The following is a 16,505-nucleotide window of genomic DNA, read 5'->3' as shown; positions in this document are numbered from 1 at the left end:
TCACCTCTTTAATTTGTATTAAAGTTTGCAGTATTAGGGGCGTGGCTACTTTGACTGACAGGCAGATGGTGACACAGGCGGCTACAGCTGCTAGCTGTCTGCTAGCTTCACTGCAACTAGTTGAGTCCCTGAACTGGACCACTGGAGCATGTTTGTGCTGGTGGAGCCTTCTGGAACTATTGTAATGACATCATCCAACCAATAATCTGGCTGCTGTGAGGTCACTGTGCTAACAGACCATCCAGGAAGTCTGGGCTCCAGGTTTGGGGAAATTCTGGGATATTTAGAGGTTACAAAGCTGTAATTCACAGTCTAGCGAAGATTAGCTGAAACATACTCCACCCTCCTACTCCACCTCTGCCTCCAAGACAAGGGAATCAGGCAGCAGGCTAAAATTTTATTACATGTAAACTTTCCATGGAATCTTTATAAGTACATGATAAACCTTTCACTTTCTATATTTCTGTTGAATTGTAATGCAAATTATTGCTTTGTGTTTATGAAATCATTACCGTGTGTACACTGTCACCGTGGCTACGGCCATCTTTAATGGTTTTTAGTTTGAGAGTGACAAAAGTTTCATTTCAGACCAAAACAAGCTCAAACCTCTGAACTGTCACGACGAATAAACACCAAATGTCATCAAACTGATTACATCGTTTCTCCAGCGACAGTCTGAGGCTTTAAATCCGTCACCATCCACCATTAAACACAGCGATTTGCTAAAAACAAACTGGAAACTGTTTCGGCTCTCGCAAAGCAGCCAGCGGCTCTCAGTGCAGAGGTCAGAGGTCAGGTCGCAGCAAACAGACAACAGATGGACCAAATGTTCCTGCAGCTGACGGCAGGAGAGCGAGCCGCTCTTTATGTCGTGTTGTTAATCTGTAGATAACAGCACGCTCTGTCCTTCCCGCAAGCCAAGCGTCACGCTGCGTTTCGCTCAGTCATCCGGCTTCCTCGTGGCCGGGGCCCTCGGGGCGACCCCGCCGTTGAAGCAAACGGCCCATTCATGCAGGCTCCTCGCAGTGGAGGCCTCGGGGAAAACACCGGGACTTTTTAGTGCGGACGAGCCGCTGACGAAGCCTCTCCCTGCTCTTCCACAAACTGAAAACTGGCTCACAGTCTAAACTTGTGTCGCTGCCGTGGCGAATGTCACACCGACACGCCGCCTCGCCCTCCCGACCACACAGACACATTCCTATGAGGCCAGAACATCAGCAACGTTTTGCACCATCATAAAATGTGCATAAAACGCATTTCTCTGACAGATTCAAGTCTTTGGATCCACAGAAATGATTTTACTCACATTTTCTGCCCCAGAAATCGATCCAAACCGTTCATGTGCACCGACGAACATCAAACAGAAGCAACGGAAAAGAAATATGTATTTCATGGCAAAAGAAATCATAGAGCTTCAACAAAACAAACTACAATTATATTCAGAGGTGGATTGTTCCACAGGATGGTAGGTAACGTTAAAAAAGATTCACCGTAAAGCCAACCCTTTATCCTGCCTTCCTTCTCTCACCCCAACCGGTCGCAGCAGATGGCCCCGCCCCTCCCTGAGCCTGGTTCTGCCGGAGGTTTCTTCCTGTTAAAAGGGAGTTTTTCCTTCCCACTGTTGCCAAAGTGCTTGCTCATAGGGGGTCATATGATTGTTGGGTTTTCTCTGTATGTATTATTGTAGGGTCTACCTTACAATATAAAGCACCTTGAGGTGACTGTTGTTGTGATTTGGCGCTGTATAAATAACATAGAATTGAACCTTGTTCTGGATGATGCAAAGTCACGAGCCAGGCCCGACATGTTGCTTAAAAGAAGTTGGACCTTCAGCTGAGCGGACACAGACAGGAAGTCTTTTGTGATTAATTCAACTGCGTGAAACAAAGTCGTACTTTAAAAACTAAAAAGGGAAAAGGCCAAAAAAACCAAAATCCATCCATTCCCTGTTTATCCTCATCAGGGTCGGGGGGGGGCTGGGGGGCTGGAGCCTATCACAGCTGCCACAGGGCGAGAGGCGGGGTTCGCGGTCTGACACAGGGATAACAAAACTGAGAAACAAAGTTGTTTTTCATTTACGGTGAATTTTGGGCGAGTTGCGCAGCGTATCGATACAAATGATCTTAAACATGAACGAAGGCAAAATCCAGACAGAAGACGGAGACACAAAACACAGAAACTTTAGTTTCACTTTGAAACCACACACATTAAAAAACAGACACATACATCCTTCAGCATCTGCCCCCCCAAACAGGAAGAGAGGGTGTGTGTGTGTGTGTGTGTGTGTGTGCGTGTGTGTGCGTGTGTGTGTGCGCATGTGTGTCCCTCTCTCTGTGGGGAACCCGGACTGCTCCTGGTTCTCATTACTGAGGGGCTTGGTGAGTCTCTGCCACTTTAAAGCTTCAGTCCTCGTGTGAAACTTTTCCATAAACAGCTCCAACAGTAAACTCTGATTTTTCATAATCACCAGTTAAACCTTCACTCAGGCTTTAAATCAGGAGAGCAACAGGTAACATCACAGAACCAGTGTGTGGAAACCAGCTCTGACAGGTCAGATGGAGGGAAATGATCCACTGTGGAGACTCTGACAGGGAGCGGCCGCGTACGGGCAGAGGACGTTTTAATAACTCATCTGTTTGAACTGGACTGACACACATGCTAGTGAAAGTCTGAGCGCGACACCAACCATTCGTCTGCTGCTGGATGAAGGAAACACACCTCGGTCACCAAAAGCCTAAAGGTCACAGCTCTCTGCTGTTTGTGGAGCGGCAGGCTGCTGCAGAGGGAGCAGGCGGTGGTTGTTGGGACTGTTAATAGGGAGGAGCCTCAGCAGCAGCGTGACATCACAGTGCAGCCGCATATCAGAAATCATATGGTCGTCAATGCTGAACATTGAACTGATCCATGTGAGCCTGACCCCACACACACACACACACACACACACACACACTCTCTCTCTCCTTCTGTTCATTGTAAGCAGATCTGCCTGCGTTTCCATGGTGACTGGCGGTTTTGTGTTTCCCAGGATATCATATGGAGGCGTAACACAGTTGGCCCCACACACACACACACACACACACACACACACAGCTTCAGCTTTCAGGTGAACTGTTGAAGGTTTAATTGGCTGAAGTCATGTTTTATTAGAATTGCGACAACGAATCATCTCACAGCACTGACCGCAGTTTCAGTCTGATTCAACACACACACACACACACACACGCACACACACACACACACACGCACGTCATTTTGTTGTTATTGACACATTTCATGAGTTTGTGCGCCAAATATTTTCTCACTGGTCTTCCTTCCCTCGACTCCTTGTTTCAATCCCTACTTCACTTTTATTCCTGCATGTTTTCATGTCCTTCCTTCCTTCCTACTCTATCCTCTGTTCCTACTTCACTTTACTTCATTGACTTCCTTTCTTCATCACGACCCCGCTCTCTTGCTCTCCTTGATGTTACCTTTGATTTGGCTTCCTACCTTCATCACCTTTCTGTTCACTCTCCCATTTCCTTCTGTCCTTCCCTCCTTATTAACCCTCCATGTGGAGAATGAAGATCAGTTTAAAGTTAGTGAAACCACAAAAACTACAACTGCTGCCACACACACACACACACACACAGCAGCCTGCTGAGCTCAGTATGAAGAGGAAGAGGCTGCAGAGGAAGGAGGAGCCGAGTGCATGTGACAGACCATCATCTTCCTCTGCCAACAGATCACATGGGATCATCTTCATCACACAGAGGACTCACTGTGCGCTGCTAAAACTTCACTGAATGTTTAAAGATTAAATGTAAAGAACTGAAGGATTTCTGATTTCTTTTCCTTCTCCCTCTTTCCTTCCTTTCTACTTTTGTTTCCTCCCTTCCTCGCCTCCCTCATCTTCTTCACCTCTCTTTACCCAGGCACACATGAGACAAGGCCGGCCCAGCCCTCACAGACCAGAACTAATCCTTCTTTACCTGACCCCAGGCCTGACTGCAGCTGCTCAGGTCATCCTCTGAAACCAGCTGTTTTAGCTCCTCCCCCTTTCAGGCTGCACTTGTATTTTGATTTCAGAACTTTACGATCTGCTTTTGTTTTATCTGAGCATAACAAGCACGATGGAATTTTTATTGACCATTTAAACACACACACACACACACACACACACACACACACACACACACACACACACACGCACGCACGCACGCATATTTAACACTGGTGTGAATTATTTAGTGCCGTGGGACGCTCCTGCAGCAGTCGGCCTTCAGAGTAAAACAGCTTCAGTTACCGTGACACGTTTACAATCAGCTCCGAGCCGCGGCCGGTTTAACCACAGTCCACTCCACAAAACAGACACATTTAATCTCAGAGGACTCAAAAAGTCCTCGTCTGTGCACAAAACATTCATTTCGCTTCCTATTTATTTAGAAGCATCTAAACATTTATGGTCCAGACCAGCGGACGAGCAGAGGCGGGCAGAGCGACACAAACCTCTGACATCGTTCCAGCTGATTTATGGGAATGTTGGATTTTAAAAATCACCAAATATCAGAATAACCCTGCGTCAGGCCTCTTTCTACAATCAGATGATGGGATTTCCCCCAAAGACCACCCCGACAGCTTCATACCTCACAGAGTACGTCTTTTTGGTCAGTTCGGCTCAGTTTGGAAACTTTTGTGGTTCAGACGTCATGAACTCATATTTGGCTGATTTAAGGTGGAGCTGTGGCTGAACTCTGGTGACCAGAGTCGACAAGTCGTCAGGCACAAAAGTGCCCCAAAGAAACTTAAACCATTACTGAAGCTTCTGCAACGTTATGCTAATAATTACACCGAACTGTGTCTTCAGTCACTGAAAACAACATGAACTCATCGGCCTTTCTTCGCTCTCTTCGTGAAGCGGCAGCCCGGCATTCACCGAGCGACTCGGTTATCTGACAGTTCACATGGATTCAAACCAGGAACCTAAAACTAAACGGCTCCACATCAGACGGCACGAGCCAGAAAAATAGAAACAGCAGTAAAACCCAATCTGAAGGTTCCATTTCCAGCCACCATCACGTGGTGGAGACCTGAGCCTGCTAATGTGAGATACGTTTGCGCAGACGTCTGCCTCACTGCAACATGAAAACTGCATTTTAGCCACTCAGCTGCTGTTCAGGGGGGCTTACAGCGCCCTCTGCTGCACCTCCAGCTGAACTGCAGCCGCTTCACTACCAGGACGGAGCGCGCTCCCTGAGGACTCGGGTGTTTCTGTGTTGGACCCAGAAACAGTGCGGCGACTGAGCTTCAGATTCAGACTGATCAGCAGGAGAAACGCCGCTCTGAAGCGTCCCAGGTTTGATCTCTAATGGTTTTATAAAAGTGGCAGGTGTGACATCATCATCAGCTGTCAGGGATGTAAACGGCGTCCTACCTGCCAGGGCTTTGATTCGCGAGCGCTCGAAGAGGCGTGCCGAGCTGTTCTCGTTGTCCCAGTCGTCGGCGTCCCAGCGGTTGTTGACGCCATCGTTGTACTGCTGCTGGATCTCCATGTGGTCGTATTCCGCCGCTACGGACGTCATCTTGACCTCCCCGTGGCTCCACCTCCGCCTCCCCCGCTGGCTTCGAGTCCGTTCACCTGCTGCCTGCTGCTGATCACGCCGGACGCTCGCACACGCTCAGACCGGCTCTGGCTGGCAGGCCGAGATCGCTTTAGGAAACCTGCGGGAGGGAAAACGGAGAGAACGAGGTGAGAAACGATCAACTCATAATCAGCTTTATTAAAGAACAGCTGACGGCTAATTGGACAAATATTTATGATTGCCTTTGAAATCCAATCAATACAAACGAGGCCAGACAAGGCCACACCTCTTCCCCTCGCCCCGATGACCACAAAAGATCAAAACTGCAGAAGAAAGGCGGATAAATGAACAGGACGGGGTGTGCAGCACACGCCGTCGTACTCTCATATGTCAAAACGTGCTCAGTGTTTGTGGGCGTGCACGGCCGGGACGCTACAGAAGAGTCGGGCAGGATGTGACCCGTCTGTGCGCTTCACGATCAGAGCACGGTCTGCAGAGCAAACCAACGCCGGCGTTTTGTGTTCGTGCATTGGTGAGAAACACTGAGCTGTGAATAAAGCAGCACAGACACTCTGCTGCTCTCTCAGCCGCTGATGGAGGCGGTCACATCACTGTGCCTTCTGCTCCGTGATTGGCTGAAGACCACCAAGCCTTCCTTTGAACAGCACAGTTTCTAAGCTGGAAGAAGGGCGCCTCCTCCTGGTCACAACACGTTACCACAACATGTGAGAAGCAAACACACACTTCGAGTACACACAGTGAACGCATCAGAGCCGTGAGGCGTTCAGTGACCAGCTCCAACATTCTCAGTAACACTGACCTTTAGTTTCAAGGTCGTGAACGATTTCATTTATGAGCAGATCGCCCCTGTCAGTAAAATCTACACGTCAGAAGTCTGTGCTTCAACGCAACATGTGATCTACCTGTGCAGGTAAACACAGTGTGTGACTCAGCGCAGGCGGTCCTGTAGTCATCAGCATGATTCGGAGCGGTTCACCCGCAGCAGGGAAACCTGCTGTCAGTCACATCTGTCAGAGGTGCGCCATGTGACCAGCTGCTGGACGCTGAGAGCTTCAGCATGTAATAAATGAATGAATGAGTTACAGCTGACTGAGCCACCATCTGAACCGAGAGCGTGTCAGAGGTCAGAGTTCAGCTCAGGTTTCATAACACGAACAGAAATCTGATGGAATCAAACAGACGTGTGAGACTCACTGCTTTTAAAAAACATGAAAGTTTGAGATGCAAACAGATGCTCAGCTGAAAGTTTCTGTCAAAAAATAAAATCTTTTTTAAGTTTTACCCTTTAAGTTGATTATTTTCACTATTTTAATTAATCATTGACAAAAAAAAAAAATATATTAAAATTGGAAATAAACTTATCAATAACATCTTAAATAAAAACTTGTCTGCACATCTGCTCTCTGATTGGCTGCTCTTCCCTCCGTCCATCCTCCTCACACTGCGGTCAATTCAAACGTCTCTACTGTGCATCACACTACAGGTTCTCTCTGGCTCCGCCTACTGACGACCAACTCAACCAATGAAATTATTCAGAGTATGTTCTCCCTGCTCTGTGTGTGTGTGTGTGTGTGTGTGTGTGTGTGTGTGTGTGTGTGTGTGTGTGTGTGTGTGTGTTGCCACCCACTTACAGCTCAACAACCAGTCAGGCTGGAGCTGCTTGTGTTGCTACGCTAAAAATACGCCACCACTGGGACCCCGTGTGTGTGTGTGTGTGTGTGTGTGTGTGTGTGTGTGTGTGTGTTTTATTGCTTCTGTCTGAGTGCACATTGTTAGCTTCACTCTGAGTACACACACACACACACACACACACACACAGTCATGACAACAGTTTTCAGTAAGTGTGTCACTGCAGGACAGCAGACTGAGGAAGGAGCTGAGAGACGCTGAGCTGCAGGATGAAACGAAAACTGCTGGTTTCATAATCTGGTAACAATCATCATCACTGCGATCATTAATCTGCAGACACTCGAATGCATCAGGCGTTGGCGCTTCAGCTTCAGGGACGCGGCTGGATCTTTGGCGCAGGAAGCTTTTGTGTCTTTAAGCAGTGAAAACGTCCATCCTGGAGGTCGCAGCGATGGACGCGCTGCACGTGAAATGTGTTTGTTTGCTGAGGTTGTGCAATTGGATGAGTTTAAAAAGTCTCTGCCCGGGCAGGTGACCACACACCTGATGGAGCGCGAGGTTCGGCTGCATGCAGATGATGGTGACTGCGTTCCTGCTGCAGCGTCAGGTCAAAGGTCAGGAGCTGAGAAAGGCAAAGATGTGAGTAATGATGCCGGGAATCGGGCCAGCGCGCGGGAAACTGAAGGTCTGCTGGCAGCAGCAGATAGAACGAGCCGACGGGAAGAGCCGAACCTTCTCAGCAGGATATTTATAGAGAGCGGCGATGAGAGGATGACACTGGCTGGGAACAGGAAGTACGGAAATAGAGATGACAGGATGGAAAAATGTAGACTTTTTACACCTTTAGGAATTTTGTGTTGTAGCTTTTCCTCATTAAATCTGATATGAGCGATGTTAAAAAGTGAGGTCAGCAGTCGAGTCAAACGCCCTACTGCAGCCTACATTTCCCATCATGCACCTGAGCTTCACATGAATCCAGCACGTGCGCCTTCATTTCTGAGCATCTTTTTCCCTCCTCTCCATCTCGCCCACGTCCTCCTCCCACCACTCTCACCTCCCAGCATCCTTCACTACAGTTACCTCCTGTTGAAGCTCGCTCGCTTCGGCTTTCTTTCTGTCGGCCCCCCCTCCCCCCACACCTCTGTCACACTGTGACTGTAGGGTTTTTGGTTTTAACCTGAGACCTCTGCAGACATCTGTAATCCTACACAGGATGTAATTTTGCTTTTAAGGGCAAAGAATAAAACCGGACAGTCAGGAGACCTCGGCCATGTGTGGGAACGAGGAAGAATAAAAATATAAAAACTATCTGAGGGGTTATGGACGAGCAGAGACTAAAAACCCAAAGAATCGAATTAAAATCAGCTGAAACTGTAAAACCGAGTGGACGACAAACCGCCGCCCTCAGAACGCTCACAGGAAACAGACACAGGCGTCACGCTTTTAAAGGTCCAACAATCAAACACGAAATCACAGAGTTTGTGTTTGGCTTCAATAAACGAGCCGTAATGATTAGTCATCGACCTGCTGATCATCATCATCATCATCATCATAATAATGATGATGATATTTGATGCTTTTCTTTGGCAGCCGATCAAACTGACTGTGTTCAGCAGGAAGTCTGAGTAAAAATGCTCAGACTTCCTGCTCCTCCTCCTCCTCCTCATCATCTCAGAGGACATAATCTCTCCCCAGTGTCATGGTTCTCCCCCAGGGCCCCTCCCAGTTGGACATACCTGAAGTCCCTCCCCTATCCTGGTTAGACGCTCGAACCACCTCAACCGCCTCCTTTCGATGAGGAGGAGAAGCTCTACTCTGAACTCTGATAACAAGCTCCTCGTCCTTTCTCTACAGAAGAACCCACACAGCCTTCAGATGAAGCTCGCTGCCACCGCTTCGATCCCTGATGTCGCCCTTTCGGTCACGGATGTAGGTGAGATGGACAGCGACCACACACCACCCCGGGGTGCTTACACGCCTCCACTTGGGGCAGCAGATGGTCCCTCCCTGCCCTCAGACTTCTCCCACAGCTTTAAGTCATCAATAGACACGTCGTCATTATAAACGCCATCTTCTTTGTCCTGTGACACAGGTGGATGAGCACTGATCTGAGGTCAGAGCCTGCACGTCTCCAAATGACAACGAAGGAGGAGCGCGGCTCGACTTTGAGTCTGTGGGAGAAATAAACTCCTCTCTCCTCTTCACACGCTTCTGTTCGTGAACCAGCAACAAGCAAACATCATCCTCTCCACCTGCTCCACCCGAGAAGCTGCTGCTGGAGTAACGACAACAAAACGTAATGAAAGCTGAGAAACCTTCAGTAACTAAGACACATTTTAACACGTCCAAGTCCTTCGCTTTCACGCCGTTTAACGACCTGATCTGTGCTGACGACGGCTGAGAATCACTCACCGACTCAATGATGTTGAGCCCAGTAAGAACCCGTCACAGTCTCGTACACAGGTGCGTCTCACCTTTTCCTGAGGCCGGTCAGAGGAAACATTAAAGCTGCTTTATTTTCTCTTTCATACGTGCAGAGAACCAGAAACCACACGCAGCCGTTCCTTTCAAAGTAAAGCCGCGACCTGCTCCTCTGAGTGGACGACTGAATGTTATTTACTACACTCTATTCTGCACTGAAAGACTGGCAAAAACACACGTTACCATGGTTACGCTGACCCAGCATGCAGTGCGTGGGAGCCCACTCGTCACAGTGGCGACAGCGGCACAAAGGCTCTCGGCTGGAGCTTCAGGAGGAGGAACGACCTCACTGCCAGCGGAGCTAAATCACAGACGGCGGCGACAGAATCAAAGAACCCGCCCTGTTGTGGAAACGAATCAAAGTTCAGGATTAGGCGGTGAAAGTGGGCCGAAGGCCCGCGGAGGTCACCGGCTCTTCGTTACTTTAGTCTGCAGCTTCATGGAGCTGCACAGAAACAGATCTGCTGTGGACACGAGAGCAAAACCAGAGGTCATGTGACCGGTCAGCTGATATGTCTGGAGCGAGAGGTGTGTGCTGATTTTTGCCAAACGACCAAATTGTCCCATTTTTCAGCTCCGAGCTCCACTGAGGCTGAAAAACACCAAACCTGCAGTTCCTCTGACGTCCAGCAGAGGCAGCAGTGAGTCAGTCCCCATAGACTCCCATGTTAAACTTCACAGCACAAATAAACATGTTTACAGTCTTTTCTACTTTTTACTTCGACAAGAATCAAACATTTTGTTCATCGGCGGGCCAGAAATACGAGGTAAGCTAACACAGAGTGACCTCATCGTGCACCCCCCACCCAGCTGAAACTTATTCACTGTTTTATTCAGCTTGAGCCAACATGGGCAGAAGGTTTCAGCTCCTGGAAGGAGGTCTGCATTTCAACAGCAGCCCCTAATCAAACACATTAAAATTTAGTTGTTCTGGTGTCTCGTCAGCGTACACCTGATGTTACCTGATGAAGCTGAAATCAGGAGCTCTGCAGTTTCTTCCGTCAGATGGAAAAACAGACGGCTCTCATTTCTTTTGTATTTTTGGCTCTGAAAATTTCACTATTCAAATATCAATTGTTCACCATGGCAACGCAAACCGGCAGAATCTCACTCTGCGTTCAGACTCCCACGCAGGACAAGCTGGCGCCACGGCGTTCACCCCGACCGAGCCATTAACAGACACACACCAACTGCCACTTTTCAGTCAGTGCGGCTGAAACGACAGAGGTGAGGCTAAAAACGTTTCAGGACGGCGGAGACCAGACTGGAACCACACGGAGAGCAAAGACTCGAGTTTCCAGTCGTGTTGGATCACCACAGACTTCCTCCATGTCCGCGGGTCGGCACCAGAGCCAAACCTGAGCTGAGCAAGGTCACCCTGCATCGCAGCGCTCTCAAAGAAAACACACAGCAACAGGTGTGTGTGTGTGTGTGTGAGATTATCTGGGACATGCATGAGGAGGTGATCCATCACTCTCCTCTCTGCAGTCTTATGTAGGCCACACTGAGCCATGTAGGGCAGCAGCTATCCGACCCGACACCACCGAGGCAGGAAGTCAGAGACACGGATTGGATGGAAGCTCGCACTTCAAATCAGGGACACCATTTTGGCTCCAGGTTTGAATGATTATGCTGAGCCCTGTTCAGGTTCTGTTTCACTTATGATTTTATAAAAAAGGTGCAAAGAAAACACGAGTGGCTGAACACCACCGTGTGAACTCCAGAGACTCCATTCACAGCTCACAGCAGTCCTGGAGAAGCTGTGAGATGATCGACTTACAGACGTCCATATTCACAGCAGCGTCCAGCTGATTCCAGGTGAGAGAAACTCTTTTAAAAACATTTTCCCACCTCATCTTCACGTCAGAGACATAACCTCTGTTTGACTGGACGGTCTCTGCTTTGGCTAATATAACATTAATTGTTGCATGTGAACATGAACTTCATGTTTTATTCTTTGAAAGTGTTTACGGAGCTCACAGATCGAAGAAGTTTCTCGTAAACGCTCGATCTCACCTCCCTCTACATCAGAGCTGTCGCCCCCTGCTGCTCAGTTCAAAGAATGCACTTGTAAGTTAAAACCAAAAACACTAAATAAATCCTCAGGCTAACTCGAGCCTGACTGATCAGTGGAACCTGCTTTGATTAATGAGGAAAACATCCTGAATCTAATTAGCAGCTCCGAGTCGGAGCCACTAATTAGATTTTTGTTAGATTTGAGATAAAATGTCCTTGTGACGACTGAATCATCGCAAAGAGACGGCACACACAGATCCAGGCGGATGGATACATCACGCTGTCAGGAATGATCCAAACTCGCTGAAGTCTGACAGCAGGTGAGTTTAGACATCAGTGTCGGGTTTAACTAAACCAGCGTCTGCTTTTGAGCCCAGGCTTCCCTGAGCTGCTTTCATGTCTCCTGCAGGAGTTGATGCAGGTCTCAGGATCAGCTCTGACAGTCATGCTTGTGATGTCCGCTTTAATCCGGTTATCTCATCCTGAGCAAACAAAGACCCTGAAGCCACACATAATGGGCCTGCACGAGAAATCATGCTGCACTGAAAGTCAGCACAACCAGTTGGAGGAAGCCAGTGTGCTCCATCTTCTGAGGACAAGAAATGCTTATATTTTCTGCATTAATGTGCAGAAGACTGAACTTTTCAATCTGGAACAAAGAGCTTTTGGACCTCTCGGCTTTCGATCGGAGCAGTTTTCAGACGTGAGCTGGAGCGGCAGGCATCCTCTGTGCCGAGAACCCGAGCACAGCTGAACATGCGATTATGTCCCCGCGTCAGCTTTCGGATAAAAAACAAAAAGGAGCTCTTCCTGTTTAATTGTGACGTCCAATCAGAATCCTCCCATGGAAGCGTCACTGCAGAGAAAGTGGAGTTTAAGCTGATTGTCCCCGAGGGAGCTGATTGGAGGACGTGCTGCACAAATATGACAGTTAAAAGGACAGGACACCGAGCATCTCCGCTCCGCTAATTAGGTTATCTGAGCTGTTAGAGTTAGAGGTTGCCATGGTTATGATGACTGATCAATGGGCCAAAAACAGCCCTGCTCACTTTTCACAATGATGGATTCAAATGCAGGGAAGAAACTTCAGATTTTATCTGCTCTGTAAATGAGCTCGAGCTCAAACACGGTTTTGTAGCGGCCCGTCTACTCCACACACCCACCCACACACACACACACGACAGCACAAATCAATCAGCAGGGATCAATAACGACTCAGACATAAAGGTCTGTCCCAGAATCACGTCGCCAGGGTTACATAAATTAAAGCACTTCTTTCAAAATAAAAGCTTTTCTAACCAAACGTTAATGCAGCAGTTTCACTTCGGCTGCGATGGCGCCGTTGATGACTTTAACTACAAGGAGTGGAAGTAATATTTTCATGTTAAAGATGCAGATCTTTTTAGCAGAAATTTGCTGTTTTGTCACACTCACTGAGCCGCTCTTTAAATCCATCACAAGAATCACCCTAATGCAGTGGTTCCCAAACTTTTTTTGCCAGGCCCCCCTTTGTTCGTGGCTCCCCAGCTTGGACAGTCTCGGTCGTTGTGTCCTTGGGCAAGACACTTCACCCGTTGCCTACTGGTGGTGGTCAGAGGGCCCGGTGGCGCCAGTGTCCGGCAGCCTCACCTCTGTCAGTGCGCCCCAGGGTGGCTGTGGCTACAACGTAGCTGCCATCACCAGTGTGTGAATGTGTGTGTGAATGACTGGATGACTGAATGTAGTGTAAAGCGCTTTGGGGTCCTTAGGGACTAGTAAAGCGCTATACAAATGCAGGCCATTTACCATTTACCATTTGTTTTACAAGAAAAATGTTCGCGCCCCCCCCCGCACAAACTCCATTGCGGTTTATTTCACACCTCAAACATTTAGTAAACAATTAAGCAAATACAAGTAAACGGCAATAAATTACAGGTAGTAATAAAATAAACTACTAACTCTTTTACGCTAAGTCCACACCTACACGGGTATTTTTGAAAACGCAGCTGTTTCTATGCGTTTGGGTCTTTCGTCAACACGTAAACGGCGTTGCGATTCACCGAAAATGGAGATTATTTAAAACTCCTTTTTTGTGTTTACGTGTGGACGAGGAATACAGAGTTCCGTCACGCAGCGTCAAAGGTATGTGCCTCTTTTCACGTCACGCTGTGCGCCACGTTATTGTTTACATGAGATGATTGCAGAATGGCAGATAGAGACAAAATACTGTTAATCTGACTATCTGCAGGTTTTACACGCTTACATATACACACGCAGTTACTGTCCCTGCATTTAGAAAGGCAGAGGCGTCACGGTGTGATTAATTTACTTGTAGTTGTTTTTTTTTCCTGTGTAATAATATTCAACATTGCTATCAATACATTTTTCAAAAAATGCCTCTCTGTGCAAAATGCGTTTAAACACATAAACAGCTGTGGGATACTGTTTGTCCGTGATTTGAACCGGGGGAACAAATTACGGCAGGATCAGCCTGATATTATTTGTATCCCGCTGTAACTTTACTGCATAAAGAGCTAACATGTCCAAAATGTCAGGAGTAGTTAGTTATTACAACAAGTGTTTGTGAACTAAAAATCAAGAATGTGGGATACTGTTTGTCCGTGATTTGGAGAGCCCAGCGCTGCTCCCGACGCAGGGAAACTAATTTTGCAGGGGAGACCTACCTCGGCACTTGTGCAGGTGAAGCCAAAGGGAAGATATGCTTCACCATATTTTCCTGTCTTTGGCTTGGAAGGAAGTTGGTTTGGAAACATATTCAGCGATGCTTCATCTCCTGCTTTGCGTTTATGTGGGAGCCCCGTCAAAAACCTGTCCACAGTGTCCAAGCGCTTTTTCTTTTTTTTCCTTTTCATACCGCGCCCCCCTGCAATGGCTCTGCGGCCCCCCTAGGGGGCGGGCCCCACACTTTGGGAACCTCTGCCCTAATGAATGCGATAAACATCCTAAAGACTCAAATACCAAAGTAGTACAGACTTCCTGGGCCCTGCAGAGCTTTCCCAGGAATCCTCACACCATCGCTATAGCCGTCCTTCAGGTGGACTGAAGGTAGGCAGCGTGATTTGGCAAAAAAGTGAACACTTTGCATTTAGTGAATTTTAAAAATGGACTTTTAAACCGAGATTTGTGTGTTTTTAGACTCAGATGCTCTTAGAAAAGATCAGCCTGGAGCTCTGAGGCGGGGGCGGAGCTCCATCCATCAGGACTGAAGCTGATCTCCAGCAGAAGCTATGAAACAGAAGATGGGTGACCACTGAAAACCTGACTCTGACTTTGAACTTCTGATTGGTGTTCAGCAAAATCACAGAAACACATTTAAGAAAAGAGAAAATGTCTAAAACCTGCAGCAGCAAACACAGAATCTGCACCGCTGCCGAAACCTTCAGCTATGACGGGATTTCACTGTCAGAAAGGACGCAGGTCTGAAACTGGATGAGCCAAGACCATTCAGTCAGTTTCCGGGGCCTCTCTGCTCTGTCATGTGAGCGCACACACACACAAAAGAGGGAATAAAGGGCTGAAAGCACAGGAATGTGTCAGCAGTCAGAGGGGATGAGATCACGCTTCCAGAGCTGGGTGGGAGAATGAGAGAGGGCGAGTGAGCACATGAGTGAATGGGGTGTGTGTGTGTGTGTGTGTGTGTGTGTGTGTGTGTGTGTGTGTGTGTGTGTGTGTGTGTGTGTGTGAGTGAGTGAGAGAGAGAGAGAGAGAGAGAGAGAGCGAGCGCGCCATGGATCCTTTTCCACCTGTTTAAAGACCCGATCTGCATCTGGATCTCTTATCAGGAAAAGTCACGAGAGCCGTTGGACACATTCCTGAGATGATGACAAAACTGAAGCAAATTTAAAGCAGCTGTAAACACAATTACCCATAATGCACGTCCACATACCGATCATGTTTTAATAGCAGGTGGTTCGATATGAGAGCAGTGACTCTGTCAGAGGTCAGCACCAATATTCAGCTTCTTTTGATGGTCGACATCATTTTCCATCTGGTCACAAGTCACAAGTAATGAAATGTGTCTTTTGTGTCTTCTTCATTGGTCTTCAGTCCTCCGTGATATGTTGTGAATTCATTACTTGAGAACCAGCAGATGTTATTATTGTTGTGCTCCATATTTTGGTCCCAGTAACTTAAATGAGCAGTTTGTGTGTTTGAACCGCGCAGGCGTCCTTCCAGCTGACGCTGGCTGTTTCTGTTCCTCTTTGTGTTTCTGTCACTTTGATTTTCTCTGGACGTGCTTCAGTCGTCTCTGCCCGTTTGTTCTCCGTGAGAACCAATCGTCTGCAGCTTCACACCGACCTCGGCTAAACACAGCTAAAAAACCCCAAAACGGTCCAATCAGAAAGCCAGAGAGGTAAAAACCACACGGAGCCAACCTTAGCGAGCTCCCCTCGCCACCCAGCCAGACAACGCGACTGCTCGCCATCAATAAGTCATGCGGTCACATTTGCTCACTCGAGCGAGTTGTTTTGTTCAGAGCAGAGATTCAAGTGAGACAGAGAGAGCAGGAATTTCAGAAAACAAGTCCAAATTCATTAAAATCCTCAAAGGACAGAGTAGAGACAGAGTAGAGACAGAGTAGACAGAGTAGAGACAGAGTAGACAGAGTAGAGACAGAGTAGACAGAGTAGAGACAGAGTAGACAGAGTAGAGACAGAGTAGACAGAGTAGAGACAGAGTAGACAGAGTAGAGACAGAGTAGACAGAGTAGAGACAGAGTAGACACAGAGTAGACAGAGTAGAGACAGAGTAGACAGAGTAGAGACAGAGTAGACAGAGTAGACAGAGTAGAGACAG

General features: G+C 47.8%; 1 protein-coding gene across 2 annotated transcripts in view; it reads right to left on the bottom strand.

The window, feature by feature from the left end:
• LOC100711069 (spectrin beta chain, non-erythrocytic 1) overlaps positions 1-16,505 on the bottom strand; it is a 97,486-nt gene that overhangs the window by 57,031 nt on the left and 23,950 nt on the right. For both annotated transcript variants that reach the window (XM_025897720.1, XM_013264363.3), the window contains exon 2: positions 5,414-5,700. In XM_025897720.1, coding sequence (XP_025753505.1) covers positions 5,414-5,561 — 148 coding nt within the window. In that variant the 5' untranslated portion in view covers positions 5,562-5,700. The remainder of the gene's footprint in view (positions 1-5,413; positions 5,701-16,505) is intronic.

The sequence above is a fragment of the Oreochromis niloticus genome, linkage group LG13, assembly GCF_001858045.2.
Source record: "Oreochromis niloticus isolate F11D_XX linkage group LG13, O_niloticus_UMD_NMBU, whole genome shotgun sequence".
Taxonomy (NCBI): domain Eukaryota; kingdom Metazoa; phylum Chordata; class Actinopteri; order Cichliformes; family Cichlidae; genus Oreochromis; species Oreochromis niloticus.
This window is presented reverse-complemented; position numbering and strand designations above follow the sequence as displayed.